General features: G+C 28.8%; 2 protein-coding genes across 10 annotated transcripts in view; one reads left to right on the top strand and one right to left on the bottom strand.

Moving 5' to 3' along the window:
* LOC100201235 (protein inturned) overlaps positions 1-15,804 on the top strand; it is a 52,922-nt gene extending 37,118 nt beyond the window's left edge. For 2 of the 9 annotated variants that reach the window (XR_010642089.1, XR_010642094.1), the window contains exons 6-18: positions 188-277; positions 362-439; positions 608-725; positions 2,283-2,336; positions 3,835-3,897; positions 10,279-10,404; positions 10,539-10,601; positions 11,284-11,333; positions 11,409-11,513; positions 13,978-14,187; positions 14,282-14,454; positions 15,399-15,490; positions 15,649-15,804. Coding sequence is in view for 2 of the 9 variants with exons in the window: in XM_065811369.1 (XP_065667441.1) it covers positions 188-277; positions 362-439; positions 608-725; positions 2,283-2,336; positions 3,835-3,897; positions 10,279-10,404; positions 10,539-10,601; positions 11,284-11,333; positions 11,409-11,513; positions 13,978-14,187; positions 14,282-14,450; positions 15,396-15,490; positions 15,649-15,766 (1,339 nt within the window). In the remaining 7 variants the exon portion in view is untranslated. Of the gene's footprint in view, positions 1-187; positions 278-361; positions 440-607; positions 726-2,282; positions 2,337-3,834; positions 3,898-10,278; positions 10,405-10,538; positions 10,602-11,283; positions 11,334-11,408; positions 11,514-13,977; positions 14,188-14,281; positions 14,455-15,395; positions 15,491-15,648 lie in introns of those variants that run through there. The other 7 variants (XR_010642088.1, XM_065811369.1, XM_065811370.1 and 4 more) reach the window with 7 other exon arrangements.
* A 6,074-nt stretch (positions 15,805-21,878) lies between these two features.
* On the bottom strand, positions 21,879-22,505 carry LOC136087912 (uncharacterized). Its single transcript, XM_065811536.1, has one exon. The coding sequence runs from the start codon at positions 22,503-22,505 to the stop codon at positions 21,879-21,881; it is 627 nt and encodes a 208-aa protein (XP_065667608.1).
* Positions 22,506-23,761: the final 1,256 nt, after the last annotated feature.

Below are 23,761 nucleotides of genomic sequence, written 5' to 3' on the forward strand. Positions count from 1 at the left end.
TTTTTTTTTTGCGGTATTTGTTTTTGCAGTTGTTTGTTTTTTTGGTTATTATTTGTTTTTGCAGTTGTTTGTTTTTGTGGTTATTATTTGTTTTTGTGAACATTTTTTGTTATTGTGAATGATTTTTCATTTCTGTGATTGTTGGCTACTTTGTTTGTTTTCTACTCAGTCTAAAAATTATTTTCAGCTCAATTATAAAAATTTTTTCGAGACAAGTTAATGTTTGTTATAAGAAAATGAATAGAAATTTATTTGTTGCTGCAATTCCAGATGAAAGGTTAATTTAAATGCTTTTTCTTTTTAATCTAATTTCTTTATTATTATATTTTTAATATTTTTAAATAAAAGTTTTGTTTTTAAGGTGCTCTATGTCAAAGCTTATTAAGACTGTGGAAGAGTTTACAGATTTACTAGTCATCACAAATACACATTTTTCAAGGTGAATCTTTGAATTTTCAGAAAATTATATTTACATTTTAAATCTGTGCAAAATATAGAATCTTAGTTATTTTGGGTGCAAGTTCTTTTTTTTTTTGTTTGTGTTTTTTGTTTATTTTCTAATAAATAATTTAAACTGATTATTGAATTTATTTTGGAAAATTTACAGTTTAGAAACCAACCAAAAGCATTTAATTATTTTATTGTTGGAGAATTTATTTAACAATTGCGAAACTGAAGTTTTATTTGGTGATGTTTGCCAGCTTCAACTTCCTGTGGAATATTATGTTAGATTTATTTTCTTTTTTAGTTTTTACTATTACAATTATATGATACTAGATTGCATTTATTAGAAAAAGTAATACATGTTCTAAATGGCATGCAGGTCCATATTGCTTGACACTTACAGCATATCCCAAAATAAATTATGTAACAAAGTACAATATTGGTATAATGCAAATAAAAAGTTTATACAACAAAATAAAAATGTGGTATCAACAAAAATTAAATCATGCATATGAAATCAGTCAACTGTCTTCAACTCTCTTTAAACTATTTAATAAGTGCTTGACTAAATCTTGTTTACCTACCTGCTGGAAAATGTTATTTATGGTTCCAATTTTTAAAAAACTCTGGAGAACATTCTGACTCCTAACTATCATTCAATCACAATTATTACTTTAACTATCGTTCAGTCTTCTATCTGCAACCCTCTCAATGAGTACTCTTCTTTATGTCTTTTTGGATTATTGTTCACTACTGACCTCTCATGGAAACCATATATACAATTGATTGTTAAATTAGCATCTACTAAGGTTGCTTCTCTTTATCATGCTCACCATATTTTTATTCCTGATTCCATTCTCTATCTCTACAAATTTCTTATTTGCCCCGGTGTGGAATACTGCTGTCATATTTGGGCTGGTTCTTCTAATGATGCACTTTGACTTCTAGACAAGGCTCAAAGATGCATTATAAACGTAGTTGGACCCGGTTTTTCTGCCAAATTTGAACTTCTCTTCCATCATCATAAAGTAATCTTTTCCTCTATTTTAAAAATATATCATGGCTGCTGGTTGAAGGAGCTGTCGTCTAGTTTATTTTGCACTTCAACACTTTGGAGCTCTCTCTCTCTCTCTCATCTTCATATTTGATGACTTTTACAATCTGCAACTTTTCAAGTCTTCTGTCAACCGTTCCTTGCTCTATAACTCTATTTTTTGTTTTCTAGTGTCCCAACTTAATAGTGGTTGCTTGCAGCCTTGTTTGGGGTGAATCAGAATATTTTTAAAAAAAAAACATTTTTGAAACTGTATAAGTTAATTTTATTCTTAAAGATGTTGATATCAATAAAACATGTTGCTTATTTTTTCTAACTTTTTCTGATTATCATTTTTTTGTTCATTTTTTCAGTTGTAATTGATTTTTTTTTCTTGTTACATTAAATGTGTTTGTTTTTTCTTTTTACATTAATTGTGTACTTTTTTTTCTTGCAAGCAGATGTAAGTGTATGATGTTTTTTGTGTGTGTACTATTGTTGCTGATTGATATTGTGTTGTATTTTTCTGTAAAATTAAATATTTACTTCAAAGTTAAATATGTGTGCTTTTCTGTAAAGTTAAATATGTCTTTTTTTGTAACAGACATTATAAACGTGCTTTATTGTTGTTGTTGAAAACAGATATTGGGTTAGTTCTTTTGCAAGCATTAAATAAATTCTTTACCGACATATTGAATAAATCCTTCTGAGACAAACATTGGATGTGTATTAAATAACTTATGCAGTTTTTTTATTACAGACATTGGATGTGTATTTAATGATTTATACAGTTTTTTTATTACAGACAGACGTTGGATGTGTATTAAATGATTTAGAATCTGCTGACTATGGAGATTGTGTAAGTTAAAAAAAAAAAAAATTTTTATATACTTTTGATAGTTAATATGTAAATATTAATTAATATGTAAGTATTAATTAATATGTAAATATTAATTAATATGTAAATATTAATTAATATGTAAATATTAATTGATATGTAAATATTAATTGATATGTAAATATTAATTGATATGTAAATATTAATTGATATGTAAATATTAATTGATATGTAAATATTAATTGATATGTAAATATTAATTGATATGTAAATATTAATTGATATGTAAATATTAATTGATATGTAAATATTAATTGATATGTAAATATTAATTGATATGTAAATATTAATTGATATGTAAATATTAATTGATATGTAAATAAATATTGATATGTAAATATTAATTAATATGTAAATAAATAAATATAAATAAATTTCTATAAGTTAATATGTAAATAAATTTATTGTGTTTAAAAAAAATATATAAAAGAACAATTTTAGTTAATGAGTTCAATTCAATAAGAATGAAGTAAGTTCAAAAAGTAAGAAGAATTAATCGTTAGAAGAAAAATGAAGTGTTATAAAAAAGAGTTGGTAAGAACAAAAATAAAGTTGTAAAAAGAAGAATGAAATAGTAAAAAGTAGAAGGAAGTATTAAGAAAAAGTGGTCTTTCAAATACTGCGCTAATGAAACAATTTGAAATTCACATTGAGCTCTTATGTGAATAGTTTTTCCGATTTGATTAAGACTTTTTTTATTTTTAATATTTCTAATATTTGAACAAAATCAGTTATAAACTTTTTAAGTACAACAAAACTTTACTTTTATAAATAATAACTTTCTACTTAAATTTTTATATTTTTTTTTTTATAATATTAAAGTGTGATATCTTCCACCTGATAAACTTTAAGTAACTATAGTTCAGAAGCTTTGTTTCTGGTCTTGCAGGTATATGTTTCTTTTACACATACACTTGAGGTACACACATAGTCAATGCATGGTTAGAAATTTTATGCTCTAACTTAAGAATTTTTGAGTTATATCATTTTTTTTGCTAAATAGTTTACACATTTTGGTTATTTGTTAGAAAGTATAAAATAAGAAACATATTGTGATGTTGTACTTTATTATACATAAATAGCAGAATATAGTAGAGATAAAAATATAAATAGTAAAACAGAAATAAAATTCTTTATTCATTCTTACCTGATGGAAAATTGTAACATTAGAGTAACTATCTTCAAATAATTATAAAACTAAAAATGAAATTATAAGACCCTGAAAATCAAGAGGTTTTATCCAATAAGACTACACTACAAACTAAGAAAACTAGTATGCAATTGTGTTTTATGTTTTGATTGTTGTTCTATTAGGAAGTTCATATTTCCTAATATCTTTTTTGACTTTAAAATAGTATCATTTCCTCTGACAATATTTTAAAGGAAAAAATGTCTTCAGAATAGTACCAAAGATAAATTTGAAAATTTTATTATAATAGTTTTTTATGTTTATTTGCAGATTGACGATTTTTTCCCTCATAGAAGATTATACTTTTTCCTTGGAACTGCTCTATTTTATAAGGTAATTGAAACATTTGATGTCTGTTTTGAATTTAAACTATATTTCTATACAGCTTTGTAATCTAAATCAAAAATTGTAAATGACTGGGGTCGATATTTGACCAGGGTCGGGTTTGATAAAATATCGTTGGGGCCGGGTTTGTGATTGGGGCTTCATAAACAATTATACATCCTAAAGTATATTTTTTTTATTCAAAATTTATCTTATATTTTGTATATATATGCATATATAGACATTATAATCAACATGATCATCATAATCATCATTACCATCATGATCATTGTCATCATTATCATTATCATCATCATTATTATAATCATCATCATCATCGTCATCATCAGGCTTTAGCTTTCCTCTTTTATGCTGTTTCTCTAATATAAACAATCTAGAGCATTTTCTTTCTTTAACTAAACCTCATTCATGCAATATATAAGGCACTCTCTTCAAGTTTTCTTACTTCTACCACTACCATTTTCTCCTGAAGCTTCTACCTCTCTACATGCTTATACCTAAATCACTTTAATCTTCTCTAACAAGCATTGTCTGATAAGACGCTTTTTTCTAATCTGTCTAAGACTATGCCTCCTTTTCTTGTCGTTTTAGAGTCACACCACACATTCATCTGATCATCTTCTATTTTGGCAAAGACTGCAATGTACAAGTACCAAAATTTATATAAATATGAAAAGATATTGTTTACCAGCATCTGAATAAATAGCAAAAATATGTTTATATCCATAATATGTATGCATAAAGCGCATTTTGGAAGCTTTTATTCCTTCAGGAATAAAAGCTTGGAAGCTTCTATTCCTTCTTTTTAATATTAGGTCAAGCCTCATTCTACTCCGCATTTTTTAACATCTTGAGCAGTTGTTTTATTAAACAGTAATCATTTTTTCATCTTTTTTACAAGAATATCTCTCTTATAAACAATGTCCTTTTATCATTCCAAGAAGCCAATGTAAAAAGGTTCTGTCTGATGTTATGCTCTATTATTCTAAGTTTACTAAATCTTCTTTCTTATCTCAGATGTTAGGATCTAGAGACTTTTGCTAAGCCTTCAACATTGTCATTAACTAAAGTAAGTCTAACATTTAATCTCTAATTCATGGGTCTGACTTTTTACTTTTCCTCAGAATAAGGTAGCGTTTTTAGCAAAAAAATCTTACTCTAATTCAACTCTTGAATCTAATGGTCACACTCTTCCTGCCAGTTAAACAGATTAACCGATTGTTAATCTGTTTTAAAATCACTATGGCTTCTAATGCTAAAGTTAGTTCTAAATTGAACACTTCTACAGTTTGTGCTCCAGACAAGATTTCCATCATAGTCTTAAAAGAGTGTTCTCCAGAATTCTTTTCAATTTTTGCTAAACTTTTAAAAATTGTAAGTAAGTGGTTCCAATTTTTCAAAACTCTAGAAAACACTTTGACCTTATATAAAGTTTTTGAGATTAATAAATTATTTATTCCTAACTGCAGAATTAAAGTTATTCTTGAAGGCCTACACTCCACTTTATTTCAACTAACTTTAAGGGTACCACAAAGTCCTATCTTTGCTCCTGTAATGTTTCTTATCTGCAATAACAATCTTCATGAAAATTTTACATCTAAAGTACCTCTATTAGCTAAGGACTCAACTTTATATTCTTGTCTTGACAAAAAATCCTCACTTTTTGACTGCTTAGAACAAGTGCTAGATTTTAATCTGATCTCTATTCTGTAACAGCCTAAGTCTCGCAGTGGCTTGTGTATTTAAATTTTTAAAGGCAACAAAATTCATTTATTTTACTGCATTATTGTTGGCATTCCTATATTGACAAATAACAACCCTCTTATTTTCAGGCAAAGTCTAAAAGCACATTGTAAATGTAGTTAGACCTGCTTTATCTGCCTAGCTTAAACCACTCCCCCATTGTTGTAAGGTTGCATTTCTTTCTTTTTTCTACAAAAACTATCATGGTTAATGTTCAAACAAGCTATCATCACTACTGCAATAAACCAAAACTCATTCTTACTTAGTTTCTTATTTAACAAGTTGCATCCTTTTACTGTATCTGTGTCTTCATGCTATAAAAACTTTTATTAATTCAGTTTTTTGTCCTTGCACATCAAAAAAGCCTTTTAACTCTTCCCATCTTCGTGTTTTCATTTTTAAATCCATTCTGCAACTTTTAAAGTCTTCAGTTAACCATTTTCTAATATTTTTACCTGTCCTCTAGTTTAAATTAACTCATAACTTAATAGTGGTTGCTTGCAATTTTGTTAAAAGTAAATTAGAGTTTAAAGATATATAAATATACGCCATTATGTAATAAATATTAAATGTAAATATAGAATTATAATACAAATTTATTATAATTTTTTTTCTAGCCTCGGCTATCAAACCCTGCTAAATCTTATAATTTTGCCAGGGCCAGGTTTGCAAAAAATCTCATTTTTAGCTGGGGTGGGGCCCCGGTCACTTACTAATGAAAAATACTAGTTTGGGAGGGTGGATGAAGCTAACATAATGTTTTATAAGCACCAGGCCACCATTTTTTTAAAGATATTTATTATATATTGCATATGAAATCCTAATAAGACTATGATACTATCAGTTTGCTATCAGAATTCATTATTCTTTATTTATGCCTATTTTTTTCTATTGTATATGCCTTTCTTTTGCATTTTGTTTGTTTTTACCTGAAACAGCATATCTCCAGGTTTGACACCAAAAAACCCAAAATACTAGCAGCAAACATATTAAACTATTTTGAATTCAGAACTCAATTTGGTTTATTTTTAACATAATTATATATGTATTATTTCAAATGTAATGAAATAGACTATACAAGGTTGTAATAAATGTATAGAGTTTACCATTGGCGAAAATTAACATATTAAGAATAAGGTTTAATATATTTATTAAAAGAAGAAGTCTAGTAGTAAAGAGACAAAAAAAAACACAAAATTTGTTTAGTTTTATTTTTATTTGTTCTTTTTTTTTTTTTTTTTTTAAATAATAATAATTTTCTCGAATAACCACCTTGTTTCATTCACTTGCTTTATTTCTTCCTCCAACATGGAGCTTTTAACATTCTAGCGTTATTTTACATCTAGTGTTATTTTTTTGTATGAAACATTTTTAGTGTATAGGAGCAAAATTTTTTTTAAATTAAATTTTTTTTTTGGTGGAATTTTATCTGTTTATTTTAATATTAACAAAAAAAGTAATAAAATTTTATAAGATTTAGTTTTTTTTTTTATATTCAATTAATTATCTACTATTTCGTAAAGGAAGGTCGAACGAAACATAATTTCAATTATTTTCAGCAAATACACTACCGTCCATAATTTAATTGCACTTAGCAAAAAATTAGATTTTGTAATGAACTTGGACTTATCTGGGATTTTATAAAGGCAACAATTACAAAAATAAATAATTTTATAATTTTACTCAATTTCCATAAGAAAAACTATAATTACTCCTCAAAATTATATTCTTTCAATTAAATTGCATTATCATCAATATGCTCTAGATTTAATGATAGCCTGAAGAATACAAGACAATCTGTTACACAGCAGTTGTAAATATTGGCCATCAACAGCATATTTAAGGATCTCACTTCTGCTACAGCATGGGCTCACAGTGGCTGGTGAACTTCAATTCAGATAAAACTCAATTTATTTCAGCCAATCATTATTGCAATAATTTAGATCTTCCTATATTTATGAACGGTAACGTACTCGATGAGTCATCCACTCTTCATCTTAATGGAATAACTCTTACTTCCGATCTTTCTTGGAAACCATATATCAAATCAGTTGCAAAATTAGCATCTGCTAAGGTTGCATCTCTTTATCAAGCTCGTCACTTTCTTGCTTCGGATTCTAATCTCTATCTCTATAAATCTCAAATCCGGCCTTGTATGTAATACTGCTGCCATATCTGGGGCGAATCTTCTAATGATGCCCTTTCTCTTTTAGACAAGGTGTAAAAACGCATTGTAAACATAGTTGGATCTGCTCTGGCAGCCAACCTCCAACCATTATCACATCGTCGTAATGGTGCTTCTCTTTCTCTTTTCTTCAAATACTATAATGGGCACTGCTCTAAAGAGCTAGCGTCTCTCGTGCCATCTACTAAAATTCATTCTCGTGTTACTCGTCATTTAAATAAGTCTCATCCTTTTTCTGCAATTGCTCCTAAGTGCTCCAAAAACTCTTATTCATTTAGTTTTTTTCCTCGAACATCAGTTCTTTGGAATTTGCTTCCTTCATCTTGCTTTCCTGATTCATATAATTTGCAATCCTTTAAGTTGTCTGTCAATCATTATCTTGCTCTACATACTTCATCTTTTCTCTTCCAGTAACTTCCAACACTAATTAAGGGTTGCTTGCAAACTTGTTGAAAGCAATAATTTAAAAAAAAAAAAAAAAAAAACTTAATGTTATTATTATGAAAGGCTATCATTTTCACTGTTCTTCTAATTTAGTGTTGGTGTATTTACAAAAATATCTTACCTCATTACATAATTAAATTTATTTTGGCATTAATTTGTTTAAGCTGCAATGCTTTTTAAAAGGTAAGGTTGTTCCAAAAAAAAAAGAGAATTTAAAAAAGAGCGTTGATTTTAATGCAAATATTTTTAATTAGATTGGACTATTTGATAAATATAAAATAATTATACTCTAAATTATATTGATAAAATATAAAATTAGTTAACTGACAAAAAATAAAATTGATATACTCTAAATTATTGCTTAAAAATTAATATTTTATGTATGAATTATATATTTTATATATTAATTACTTAATATATTATTTATTGTGGAATTTTTAATTGTTGTAATAGTTCTTCAAATGCCTGCATTCCATTACAATAAGAAAATATAAAACAATTTTATAGCTCAAATTTTTCAAATTAGTCAAATTTTTTTATCCAATAAGTAGTGTTTTTAATAAATAATTGGATAACTAAGTGTGAAAACTTAAAGACAATGCTCGTCTAAAGAATTTTTTCATGGCGCAATAAATGACGCTTTTTATGTATATATTCTTTTAACATTAACGTTACAAACATATGCTTGTAGCAAGTATAAAAACTAAAGTTCTTATTTAATAAGCAATTTTTTTAATGAATAAATAGATCGCTCATGCAAAAACCAAAAGCTCTTGTAAGAAGCTATTTAGAGGAGCAGCTCGCATGGCTCACTATGTTTGTTTTAGGAAAGCTTTTCTCTGCTCTTGCACTTATTTACTCCCACCGAGGCCTGGTTGTGTATATTAAAGTTAGTTAAACTTAATGTAATAAATATACAATATAAGTTGTTGTTTATATATGAAAATTATTAATCACTAAGCAAACATCTTGTGATATGATATTTAAGCAATCACTATTTGTGCAAGATACAAAAAAATGTTAAAAAAATAAATGTTTTTACCATTCAATTCAGTATCCTAATAATACACAAACAATATCAGGTTGGAACTTTTTTTTTTCTCGTTTAAATTGTATAAATGTATTAAATGATTCATAGGTATTAAAAAACTTTTTACTTGAATTGAATGCTGAAAAACATGAATTAAACATGGTTTGAACGCTGCCAGCGTTCAATTCATGTTTAGTTCATTTTCAGTTCATTATTAAAAAAGTTTTCAGCATTATTTAAATCATTTTAAGAGAACAAGTTTTGTTTTATTATGATAATTTATTAAAAGACATTATCTTTAACAATATATGAATCTTGAGCAAGGAAATAAACTTAAATAATATCAACACAAGTCATTAATAAAGTTTAAACAAAATATTGTAACATTTAAATAACTTTGAAAAAAAATAGAAGTGTATTTTCTATGAATGCACTTTTGGATAACCATAATATTCTGTGTTGAACCTGAAAAATATAAAAATAGTCTGTGTTGCACCTTCTACAGTGAAAATTATAAAAATAACCTGTGTTGAACCTTCTAAAGTGAAAAATATAAAAATAACCTGTGTTGAACTTTTTAACACACTATTGTTTTTGATATCTTATAAGCTTTGTCTCTTTTTATTAAAATATAATCTCCTAAATAAAAGTCTCTTTTTCACTTTTTTTTCTCTGAAAACCCATTTATTCAATATTTATTCAATATTTATTCAATATTTATTCAATATTTATTCAATATTTGATGTATTGAGTAAATTGTATTTGGGTGTATGTATAACATTAGTTATGTTATACATACATAGGGTGTATATATTTTATAAATTCATAGGTTGTATTTGATAACAATAAGAATTTTCAACAATAATCGTAGTATTTATTACAAATATTATTTTTAATGATTTTTCTTTTAATTATTCATTTATACATTTACTTTTTTCACAATTTTATTTTTTTATTTAAATGTTAGGACAATTTAATATGCAATCATTTGAATTCAGTTTATTTGAAAAAAATTCTTCTACTTTGTAAGTACTATGGTTTGTTTTTACTGCTAAGCAAAGAAAGAGTGAACAAAATGGTTTTTTGGAAAGAAGTAAGTTTAGACAAATGGTTTTTAAGAATAGTCTTAAATAATTCTTTTTAAATATATTCTTTTATTCAAGATTGAAAACTATCTGTATATAATAAATATGAAGTTATAAAAAATAAAGTCAAAACATTTTTTAGATTTTGATATCCAAAGATTTTAAAGATGGTAGCTATAGATGGTTTGTTCTTGCTATTGGTCAGGTGAAAATATTTTTGTTTATCTTTGTAAATTGATTTATTATTTTATGAAATTTATCTTATTGGTTTATGAAATCTCTAATTCTTTTTAAACATCTACTTTTTGTTTTTGTACATTTAATTTTTGTTTTTGTACTAATCTAATCATTATTTTTGTACATCTAATTTTAAATCTAATCATTCTTTTTGTACCTTTGTTTTTGTACATCTAACCTATCATCATCATCATCATCATCATCATCATCATCATCATCATCATCATCATCATCATCATCATCATCATCATCATCATCATCATCATCATCATTATCATCATCATCATCATCATCATCATCATCATATTCTCCATCATCGTTGTCATTAGCATCATCATCAACATCATCGTTTAGTTATTTTAACTTTTGTAATTCCATGCTTTGCATGGGTTAGGCAGTTCCCATAATGCACTTTTTCAATACTTATGGTTTTGTGCATCTTTTTTTAGTTTTAGTTTATGTCATTGCATTCTTTATATTTCAAGTTATGATATATTTTATTTCTCATATCATCTCATTCTTTATTGATTTTGACAGGGTCATAATATATTAGTAACTCTTCATTATTTAGAAAATTGTATTGATTTTGACAAGGTCATAGTATGTTAGTAACTCTTCTTTATTTATAAAACTGTTATTGATTTTGACAGGATCATAGTATGTTAGTAACTCTTCTTGAGGCTGGTACCATTGCATCTTTGTAAGTTTTTTTTAGTAGTTTCAAATTTATGTTTTTATATAATGTCAGAATGCTGTTGAATTTTGTTTATTTTAGACCAAATGGTAATCCAGGACCACATCCTTATTATGTTGATGCAACCTCTTCAATTTTGTCTTACATTTTGGAAACAATGAATCTAGAAAGTTTCTGTGAGCTCAGGTAGTGAAAGTAGGATTTAAGTAAATAATTTTAAATTTAAAAAAGAGTTTTCTAAAAAGATAAGGTCAGGTAATTTAAATCTTTTTTTTCTTTTTTTTTTTTTGTGGCTACTTTTGACTTTAAGCAAAAAATATTGCAAAACAATCTCTTTTCTGAAGAAAACTATCTTTGCAATTGAACATTTTTAAAATTGAATATCATTATACAAGTGTCTAAGGAGCATCACTTTGAATTCTTTTTAGTTGGGTAATCTGGGTCTATATTTATTTTATATTATTTTCTATTAGTTGGTATATTATAAAATATACCAACACATAGAAAATTAAGAGTGAAGTCATTGAATATTTATCCAATTTAAATTTTTTATTCTACCAACTATTAAAATTGGTTTAATCAAAAGTTTAAACAAAATAGTACTTCAATCAGGGATACGAAGTCAAAGTCCGGAGTCTCTGTTTTTACCTAGAGTCCTGCTTGTCATAAAAATTGTTAGGACTCAGAGACTCCGGGATTTTTTTAATCAACATATAAACGTTTCCTAACGAACCCTTATTAACTTCTATAAGTTTATTAATTTAAATTTGTTTAGCCAACTGTTACATAACTTTAAGTCAGTAAAAGCAAAAGCACATTGAATTACATGGAATCATTCAAAAATTTGTTTATGGCATATATCGTCTATAGCATACATTGGTTTTGAAGAATATAAGAGGCGATTCACAGCATATGCGATGTACAAAACCTTTGGTGTACACTGATAGCTAGATGCCAATTTATGCTTAGGCTAGGATTGTCATTGTCAAGGTTTTCCATAGGAGCACGCAATTAACATTTTAATTTTAATTAGTTTAGCCCTTCGCTCTCCTATGTAAACACCGGAACCATGGCAATCCTAGTTTAGGCACAAATATTTACACCCTTCAAAACCCCACAAATGTTTACACCCTTCAAAAATATTTACACCCTTCAAATTGATGCAAAAGTAAAAAAAAACATTTTTCTAATGCATTTTCTAAATGATATTGTTTACTAAAATATATGGTTTTGCTGATAAATAAAGTTTAAAAGTTATATTTTTAAGTCATATAAGGGATTGTCCATAAATTAAGCTTTGCACTAAGGAAGATAGGGGAAGAGGAGGGGTTAGTGGTTTTGTGACGACTTGTACAGGGTTTATTACTAAATAGTTATGATGTTGTGATGGGCGTCTCCTAAGTTGTTTTCTTAGCTATTAAGTCTTTTTAAACACAGTTAAGAAGTATCATTTTACAATTGTAGCAATTGATTTTGTTAGAATAAAATTTGTAATATTTTTTGAGTTGCTGTAATTTATCATTTAAATTAAATAAAAACACATTACAACATTTTGGTTTAAATACACGTTTAGTTTACAAGTTATTAAAATAACAATTTTAATAACTATTTTTTGTTAATTATTTAACTAATTGTATTAGTTATGTAATTTAACTAATTATATAATTTTAGGAAAGGTATAAAATAAAAGATGGCTGATGCGCAGAGAAACAGGTTGAGTGCAGTAATCAAACTTAGAACTTTTCGCTTCAAGGCAAGCGCTCTATCACTACACCACTACCACATGTAAACTTGAAGTTATCAAGTTCTATATATAAATTATATTTGTAGAAATACCTTCAACCTAAAATAGTTATTTTTTGAGCAAAGAAATGAAATCAAAAATAAATTAAATTTTTTTACAGCATAAATAAAACTTTATATAGTTTACTCTAGTATTCAAGTACTTCATCTCTAAAAACTCTGGTTAATTGGATCAAAAATGTTATATATATTTAAAAAAATCCATCCTAGGCATCATGATATTTTTTATCTACATTAATGACCTTGACAAACTTTTCACTTATTTTCTGATGTTGTAACTTCAAGCTTGATTAAATTAGCACTTTTTTATTTGTACATTTTTTGCTACTTTTTTTCATTGAACATAAATATGTTTTTCCTTTGACTAATTCAAAGTGTGACTGGTGACTCAAATAAAGTATGGCTGGTGACTCAAATAGTTTTTTAGTTAATCAATGTTATAAATACTCTGTATTTTTTGTAAAAGTTGTGTTTTTTATACAAAAATATACCATGCTGGCTGTTTAAATGAGCATTCATCTTGTCACTTCTTTTTTTTGTTGTTGTTTTTTTTTACTACTATAAGACCCAGGGGCAATTCTAATCAAGGTAGCATTTTTTTTTTAATTAAAAAAAGTAGTTGGCAAAAAAAGTTTAAATGCTCATTTAACTGTTTTTAAAAATTTTTTTTTTACTGCCAACTTGAATCCTGCAGGTTTGTATGACAATAGTTGAGTAGGGTAAATTTCTTATTGGTTTTCGAGTAGTAGTAAAATATTTTCCCTCTACCTCTCCCCATGATTAAACGTACAAACTTGCTTTTTAATTTTAATTTTGACATTTTATTTAAATATAAATACATTTTTAGACTAAACCAAACATCTTTTCCATCTGTTGGAAAACCATTAAACTTATCAGAGACCACAAATCTTTTTGAGAACAACTTACATAGAAGAAATTCAGAAGATGAACAGTATGGCAACAACACTTCCCATATGAGCCATTCAAAGAGTCTTGGATCATTTAGTGATGTATCTTATATCTCTCATGGATCTGCTATATCACATGGATCAACTAAGTTGGTTTAAGTTTGTAATTTTGCTAGATTATCTTTTAAATAAAAATTTTAAAGTTTTAATTTAATATTTTTAAGTTTCTTATTTTATGTTTAGGCTAGCATTTCAAGCCATTAATTTGTTTTACCATATTACATTTAAGCGCAAGTCTGCAGTTTTTATTTCATCAAACATTTGTGATCCATTAGATACACTTTTTACAGATGTTTTACGTCTATTTCTGCTTTGTAGTGAAGAAATTCATAAATGCTTTGTTGAAAGGGCCGTGAGTGAGAATTTTTTTATTCACTGCATTACTATGCTTTTAATTATAACTTATTATTACTAATTAATACTAAAGTTATTACTGTTAATTTAAAAAATATTTCTTCATTTATACATATTCTGAATTACGTTGAATTACATTACATTGAAAAAAAAAAATTTTCTCTATAAAAATATTTTCAAGAGGTTTGAGTTTTAAAGAGAGCATCAATTTATGCAAATTTATTTTATTTATGCAAATTTATTTTATTTATGCAAATTTATCAAGAGAAAATCAATTTGTGCAAGTTTATCAGGTTATAGGAACAGACACTAAAAGAAGGAAATTTTAGTTTATTCAAAATTTTATTTATAAGGATTTGTTAAAAGTAGACATTAGACAATATAAGTTTTTTTTTTTTTCAGTTTTTTAAAAAAAAAAAAACTTGTTTATGTTGTCTAATGTAAACATAGAACAATTTTATTTTGGTCATTTTTCTGTTTGAAAGTTCCTTTTAGGTTAGTAATTTAATATTTGAAGCTTGAACATTGAAAAAAAATGTTGAATTTAATATAGGATTTTAACAACTCCTCTTCAATTACGAGGTTTGTGCTCTTAACATTAAATTAAATTGAAAGATTTTAAAACACTTTATTCTGGTCGGTTTTTTATTGAAAAATTTAACTCTTTATATCTCAAACTTTTTTTATGAAAGTAAAAATGAAACTATTTTATGGATTTTGCGTATTGCAGATAATACTGTGCCGATAACTTTTTCTGACATTGTCAAATGTTCATAATTTGTTAAAATCATGTCCATATGAAAACTTATAAACCAAGTACAAAAAACTCTCACTTATTCTGAATCATTGTATTAATTAAGTAAATTACCCTAGAAAAAGTTTTTTTTGGTCTAATATAAATTTAAAAAAGGTTTTAAAAGAATTTATTTATGCATTGAATTAGCAGGTAATTGAAAAGGGTGTAATGTTTAATGTTTTGTCAACGAAAGGAGCAGCGATGAAAAAGGACTCGCCGAATATGGTTTTTTGGGTAGTTGGGTATGTTTTTTACAATCTTGTTTTTCTTATAGGAGAAAATTCATGATGGCTACTTTTGACATTTACTATTATTACTTGAAAAATGGCTTTGCACTTGATGGTTGTATTTTTTTAACATTTTTAAACGTTTAAAATTTTTATACACTTTTACTTTTCAGGCGCTTGGTTAAAAGAGGAAAAGATAATGACGAGGAGATATTTCTTTGTTATCAAGATGGTGTACCACAAAATGCAGTTGAAATGGCATTTAATATGCGATTCGGGTCCTACTGGTAATAAAATTTGTTACATCATATAAGCTTGACAAAAAACAATGAATATACACAGACAGCACTTGGCAACATAGCACTGATCAGTGAATACACATTGTATGGTCTTATTGATTACTTTTTATTAATAAAGTCATGGGCTATTACAATTGTTATTAGTTATTAGAGTTACAATGCAGTATAGTTGTCGTGCAGAAGATTATAATTTGTAGATGCAGTCGGAAGCTTGTAAGATATGTATTGGTATTAAAAATTCATAAGGGACATGTATAATAGAATGATCATTAAAATGTTTATGATCATTAAAATGTATTATTTATATTATAAATATTGTGTATTTTATTAATATTGTAAATAATAGTTTTAAGATAAAATAAACAAATTGTTCTAGTAGTCCATAAGACGCGGTCGACAATTTTACAGCTAGTGCCAACTAAAATGCAACACATGGTACATATCTAATACATAAGGGATTTTTTCCCAAAATTTTTTTGCCTATTACACGATAAAGCTATCATCAAGTAAGTCGTTTAAACAAAAAAGTCACTAAGAAAAGTTAAAAAAGACCTTGCAACACTTCCCAAGAAATTTTTTTTTTTAATCATCAAAAGAGTTTCTTTTTCCAAAAATGTAAAAAACGGTTGTTTTTTTTCACCGAGGACCTGAGGGGAAATTGCGTATTTTAGGCGAGTGTCCAGTAATTTTGTTGTTCAAGATAGGTATCCAAGGGCCATGTGGCATATTTCTAGTATGTTGATACTAGTATCAAATCAGGATAACTTGCAAAAAGTTTAGGTAATTAGAGTTTACCCAACCCCGTTCCGACCCCTATTTGCCCCTTTCCTTGAACTACATCTCCTAAGATCATAAAAAATTGTTTTATGTTCTATCATGAATAAGAATAAAATTTATTGACAGACTTCATATTTCATCAAAAAATCTCCTTTCATTTCAAATTTATGACCATAAGAAGTTTAAAATTCCGCTTATTTACCCCCTGAAATAATTTTGAATTGATCAATTTATCCTTAATTGTTTGCAGATTATGGTATTTTTTGTTCAATCAAGACAAAATGGCCAGTATAATAGTTTTGTGTACACTTAAATCTTTGAACGCATATCCTTTCTCAATTTATTTGGGATTTTATTATTTCTTAATTCTGGTTTTTGAATGATTGACAGAATAACTTGATAGAGATGGGTAGATAGGGTGATTGATAGAATAACTTTAAGGAATCCCTGCTCTCCATCTACTACTAATTTGATATCAATATCATTTTTTTCTTGATGTCTGTGATGAAGCACCATTGTAACAAGCTCTTCAACGTCATTGCAACACACCATAGAAGTATCTTTTTCTACCAACTATACAAGCATAAAAATTCAAAATGAATGATACATTGTATTCTAGTTATCTAAAAAAATAGGTAATAAATTACTTACCTCTTTGTTTTCATTTACTCCAAATGAGAATTTATAACCATTGAATAATTTTCTAATCAGCTTGTTGTTCTCAGTCAGTTTAATATGACTTAGAACTGAGGACGTTACTTTACTTGCTTCACTCCTAAGAAAGTGTGCAACTTGAATCATATTGCGATTAATTAGAAGTCATAACAAAATTATTTAAAAAATTGGCGTTAAATTCTTAAGTAAATTAAAAAAAAAATTTTTAAGCATCAAAGTCTTATCTGGTATGTAGTTTTAGTTGAATTTATATTCAATTTATTGTTTAATTTATCCAAAGAAAAGAAAGGTTTCTTAACCTCAGAGACAAAAAGTTGCTTTGTGTATGATCTTATATCCCCTAACTAACCCCATCTTAAAGAACTTTTGAAAAAATTTGGTTTGTGTTATATTAAACTAGATCGAAGTTCATCAACAGATGTTAAATTCTATCAAAAAGAAATTTCTCGTTTAAACGTTACCACCATTTAAAGTTATTTCAGGGGTAAATAAGCGGAACTTTAAACTTCTTACGGTCATAAATCTTAAACAAAAAGAGAAAACTTGATTAAATTTGAAATCTGTCGATAAATTTTGATCTAATTCATGATAAAACTTGAAACAATTTTTATGATCTTAGGAGATTTCGTTCTGGGAAAGGGGCAAACAGGGGTCGGAACAGGGTTAAGTTCAACCACCTAAACTTTTTGCAAGTCATCCTCATTTGATACCAGTATCAACATACTAGAAATTCGAGGATGCCACATTGCTCTTAGATACCCATCTTGAACAACAAAATAACTAGGCTCTCGCCTAAACTACACGATTTCCCCCAGATCCCCGGTGAAAAAAGTTGTTTTTTACATTTTTGGAATAAGAGTCTTCTAATGATAAGCAAAAAAAAATTTTTATAGGGATGCGTTGCAAGGTCTTAGAGCATGTTCCTATGCACCCTGTGTTAGAGACTTTTAATAATCGTATATATTTATTGTGTTATATGATTCGTTCTCCATAAATTAGCAAATCTGATAATAACAGTTCTTTACGTATTTTACTCCAAAAATATATAAATTACAATACTGTAAAATCTAATACAAGTTTGTTTGTTTTAGTACTTGATTACATTTGCTACAAAATTTGAAACAATTTTTTTGCATTTTAAGAGAAAGGGATAACTATTTTTATAGTTGAAAACTAGTTTTATGTTTTTTTGTTTCTTTTTTTCTTACTTTTTTTTACTAGTTTACAACGTAGGCTAAGGAGATGTAGAATTATATTCATATTGTTATAATTAAACACACTGCAATTTTATAAATAAAAATTCTCTTGGAATTTTAATCTAATAATTTCATGTTTCTTACTAAAGAACAACAAACAGTAATTTATTATTATTAAAACTTTTATTTCGCTGATTAAACAATGTTACAATTTTCATATACAGGGTGACCAGAAAGTTCTGGCACATAGTAAAATTGCCATAAAAACGACTAAATTTAAAAAAGGCGAATAAGATTAAAAATAAACTTTATTCTAACAACTAACAATTACATTACAACATTAGATTTCGAAATAACCGCCTTAAGCTTTGATACAGGCCCTAAGTCTTTTGGGGAAATCATTGACTGCGGCGCGCAGGTATTCTGAAGATAGATTATTCCATTCCTTCTGAAGTGCTTGGCGCAAAGAGTCCAAATTCCTATGAGGGATTTTGTCTTGTGGACAGGAGCTGAATCCTGTTGAAATGTTCAGGGCTTTGTACCAAAGTGTGATTGGGACTATGGAATCTTGATGGAAGTATTTCTTTTATAAGAACATCATTAAAATAGTTTTGACTGTTAATTTTAACTCCAGAATCCACAAAAACCAACGGAGTTTTGCCATCCGAAGTTATCCCTCCAAAAACCATAACAGATTGCGGATGTCCTGAACAAAAAGCGATTCTACCCATCATGTTTGCATCACTGATACTTCTGGACAATATCCGATCATTTTGATGGTTTAAGAAAGCTTCAACATTGAATAAACATTCATCAGTGAAAACAATTCCTGAGTGGCGCGCCGAAGAAAAACGTTTGAGCAAAAGCTTGCATCTTTCTATTCTTACTTTCTTCATATTGTCTGTGAGAAGATGAGCTTTTTGGATCTTGTATGGGATAAGTTTTAGCTTATCCTTACATATTTTTCTCAGGGATTCACAACCTATTTGCAAATCATTTGCCATTTTTCTCATCGACCTCCTTGGATTTTGACGAATTCTATAACGCACTTTTTTGATAATAATTTTGCGACTTGACGTCGGTGGTCTTCCACTTCTAGGCTTGTCTTGGGCGCTGCCTGTCTCCTTTAAACGTTTCAAATTGTTATAGACAGTTCTTCGAGGAATTTTAAGTCTTTTTGCTATCTCTTTAGTGCATCCACTAAAGAACAAATGCTCTATAAAAACTCAATGGTCTTTTGTGACTTACATACTAAAAATAAAATAGATTTGAATAAAAAAAATGTCTGAATACGATTAAGAATTGACATAGCAATGAAATGGAAACAAAAATATTGACAAATAATACATTTTCTTAAGTCTAATAAACTAATAAAAATGAGTGCCAGAACTTTCTGGTCACCCTGTAATCATGCAAAAAATTAATAACATCGTAAACATTAAAACCTTGATAAAAACTTTTTTTAAATTTTTTCAAAATATATATGTATATTTTGTTATATATAAATATATATATATTTATATATATATATATATATATATATATATATATATATATATATATATATATATATATACATATATATATATATATATATATATATACATATAAATTAGTAGAAAATCACTTTACAAAAATTTTTTTTTAATGTTAATTGATTTTCTACTAATTTATAATTGCTCTGTTCTTTTAAGAACATTGAGCACTCTATTTTGTAGAATACACTTTAAAGTTGTTTAAATATATATACATATATACATACGTACATATATATATATATATATATATATATATATATATATATATATATATATATATATATATACATACATATATATATATATATATATATATATATATATATATATATATATATATATATATATATATATATATATATATATATATATATATATATATATATATATATATATATATATATATATATATATATATATATATATATATATATATATATATATATATATATATATATATATATATATATATACACACACACACATGTATATTTTTTTTCAAATTTTAGCTCGAAATTTTGAAAGCCACTTTTTTTAAGGGCATCTTCATAAACGCGTTTATAGGAGTTAAAAATATTTTTATTAGAAGAGTTTTGGTTTAGCCTATATTTTTTTCTTATTATTATTATTCAGTGATCAAATACAAATATAATAATCTATTTATAATTTGATGAAGAGGTGATACACCAGGCCCCCCTATGCTGACGAACATGGAGATACAGAAGCTACAGACAAAGCAGCAATTGTATCTATAAAGTTACTTTCTTATGTTGTTTTTGAAATCGTTGATGGATTGAGCGTTCACTGCTTCTTGCGAAAGCGCATTCCATGGGGCGACAATTCTATTTGAAAAAAAGTTATACCGCTCCTCGCAGTTTTTTACCATCTGACGTTCTAGTTTATGGTTATGGCCTCTTAGAATATACTTATCTTTACTTTTTGAAATTTTTTGCGGAACGACAAAACTAACAAGCTCGAGTTTACGAGTGATTTTGAATTGCTCGATAAGATCTGCTCTTTTGCGGCGTTCTTCAAGAGTTGTTAAACCGAGCCGTTGGAGTCGATCTTCATAGGTCATGTGTTTAATAGTCGATATTGTTTTTGTTGCGCAATGTTGGACTTTCTCGAGAATGGCAATGTCTGATTTTAAATGCGGTGACCAGGCTTTTACAGCAAACTCAAGATGGGGGCGAATGTAAGTGAGATACAGAGTGCGCCATAATTAAAAACTGTGACTGCGAAATGTTTTTTTGATTCGCCCTAGCACTCTATTTGCTACTGATGCGGCTGACTCTATTTGCGGTCTAACGTTAAGGTCATTCGAGACCATCACACCAAGGTCTCTTTTGACTGCGGTTTCTTCGAGAGGACGACGGGTGCCGTCGACGTTTGACATTGAGTATTTGTACGTTAACTTGTTACATCCGCGCCCAACATGCATTACTTTGCATTTCTCAACGTTGAAATGCAAGAGCCAAATATGTGACCATTTCACTGCTCTGTCAACGTCATCTTGGAGAGTGATGTTGTCGGACTCTTTTTAATTATCCCTATTATTTTGCTGTCGTCGGCAAACAGTTTTATATGATGAGTAATACTGTCCGGCAGGTCGTTCACAACGATTACGAATAGCAATGGGCCCAAGACCGAGCCTTAAGGCACTCCACTAGTGACTGCTTTCCATTCAGAAGTAATGCCGTTTATAACCACTCGTTGACATCGATTGCTTAGCCAAGCTGCGATCCAGTCAAGAAGAGCGCCTTGAATACCGTACGCTCTCAGTTTATGAAGAAGGCGTTTATGTGGTACTTTTTCAAACGCCTTTGCAAAGTCTGTGTAAATGACGTCTACTGCGTGTCTGCAGTGAGTTGCTTCCGTCATGATATCCCGAGTTTCTAAAAGGTTTGATACACATCCCTTACGATAAACAAAGCCATGCTGGAGAAATTAGACCATAAGCAACGCAGTGTTCCATTATTCTTTTTTGTAGAATACTTTCCATATTTTTGCAAGGTGTGGAAGTGAGCGAGACTAGCCGGTAGTTGGATGCTTTAAGCCTACTCCCCTTCTTGAAAATAGGTGTTACATTCGATTTTTTCCATAATTCAGGAACTACACCAGTTGCAAACGAGCACTTATAGATAAGCGAAAGAGGCTTGACAAAGGTAGCTGAACATTTACTAAGGACCCTTGGATGTAATTTATCGTAGCCGGTTGATTTTCTTTCATCAAGGTTGTTTAGGCATTTTTGTACTATATTGATAGAGAAACTTGCTAGATCGATGACACAAACTGCTTCAGTACGACTTTCAAAGCCTGGCATTGAACCTTCGGGCTCTAAAACAAAGACCGATTGAAAATAGTTATTTAACGATGCGCTTATATCGCCGGTATCGGTTGTGATGTTGCTATTGACTGTTTCAAGCGATGTAATGTTGTTACTGACGCTCTGCTTGCTTCTTACATATGCATATAAGCGTTTAGGGTTGCTTTCGGAATCCCTGACGAGTAGCTCTTCGTTCTTTTGCCTACCAGCTTTGACCATTTTTTTAACTTTTTTGCAGGCAGTGCGATGCGATATTTTGAGAAATTTGTGCGTATCTCGACCTGCATTAATGTATTTGGCCCAAGAGGTGCGTTTAGCTTTGACTGCCTCAATAAGTTCTGTTGTTACCCATTGCTCCTGTTTTTCTGTAAAGGGAGTGGTAGTTGATGGAATGTGTAGGTTAGTGGCTTTATTATACACGTTTGCTAGAAGTTGGTACTCATCGTTTGCATTCAGTCCAGTGAATACTGTTTCCCATTCAACAGCTGCAATATGTGCTGATATTGCTGCGTAGTTTGCTCAACTCCAAATGAGTCGAGGTTTTAGCGGCAAAGTAGGCAAGTTGTTGAGGCATGCAACAGCAAATTGACCTTCGATGAAGCAGTGTGCTTGGCCCATTGGAGTGTCACCAAGAGAATCGCCTTGTTTAATGAAGATTACACGGTCTGGCTCATTTGTTATAATAAGATCGAGTGTGCTAGTAGGCTCGACGTGTCGACTACAACGGTAGGTTGGGAATGTGATAAGCTGAGTTAAGTGACATTCATCAAGGCACTTTTGGAACCTGATGTCGCCTTGACGCTCACCTCTCACGTGAGCAACAGTTGCAATTCCGCCGTTAACTTCGATAGACTCATAAGTATGGCTAAAATTGAAGTCGCCATACAGTAGCATTGTAGAGCAGTTTTTATTAGGCAGTATCTGTTGAGCGGTAGTGATTGATGTGATACACTGAGTAAGAACTTGATCATTTTCGTCGTGTGGACGATATAAGCAGCCGAGGAGAAATGATTCTTGACCAAGTTTTATTTTTCGCCAGATTTGCTCAATTGATGTTGAGTTGAGCTGAGTAGAACTAACTTTGCTGACTATGATATCGTCTCTTGTGTAAATTGCAACTCCACCGCCTCTCTTGTCTCTGTCTTTGCGATGTGGTTGGTAGCCGGGTACGGTAACGTCTGATAAATCTGTGCACCAAGTTTCCGCAAAAAATATGACGTGTGGCCGGCTGAATATATGTAGAGCTGATAGTCTAGCAAAGAGCTCTTGGCGTTTTTCATTGTTGAGTGAACATGGGTTGTTTGCCCAGTAACTTAGATGGCTAGGTGAGACTGTAGAAGCGTCGGGTTGTATCGGTTTTATTTTTGCTTTAGTTATTGGTCTAGGACGTCTAGTTGGCAGTGGAGATTTCTGAGTTAGGAGCGGCTGTGTGGTTAGCGTAGCCTGACAGAGCTCTGGCTGGGAATGAAAATACG

Source organism: Hydra vulgaris, chromosome 12 (assembly GCF_038396675.1).
Source record: "Hydra vulgaris chromosome 12, alternate assembly HydraT2T_AEP".
NCBI classification, from domain to species: Eukaryota; Metazoa; Cnidaria; class Hydrozoa; order Anthoathecata; family Hydridae; genus Hydra; species Hydra vulgaris.

Coding starts and splice junctions, on each gene's coding strand:
- LOC136087912 (XM_065811536.1), bottom strand. CDS start 22,505: ATGGTCAAAGCTGGTAGGCAAAAGAACGAAGAGCTACTCGTCAGGGAT.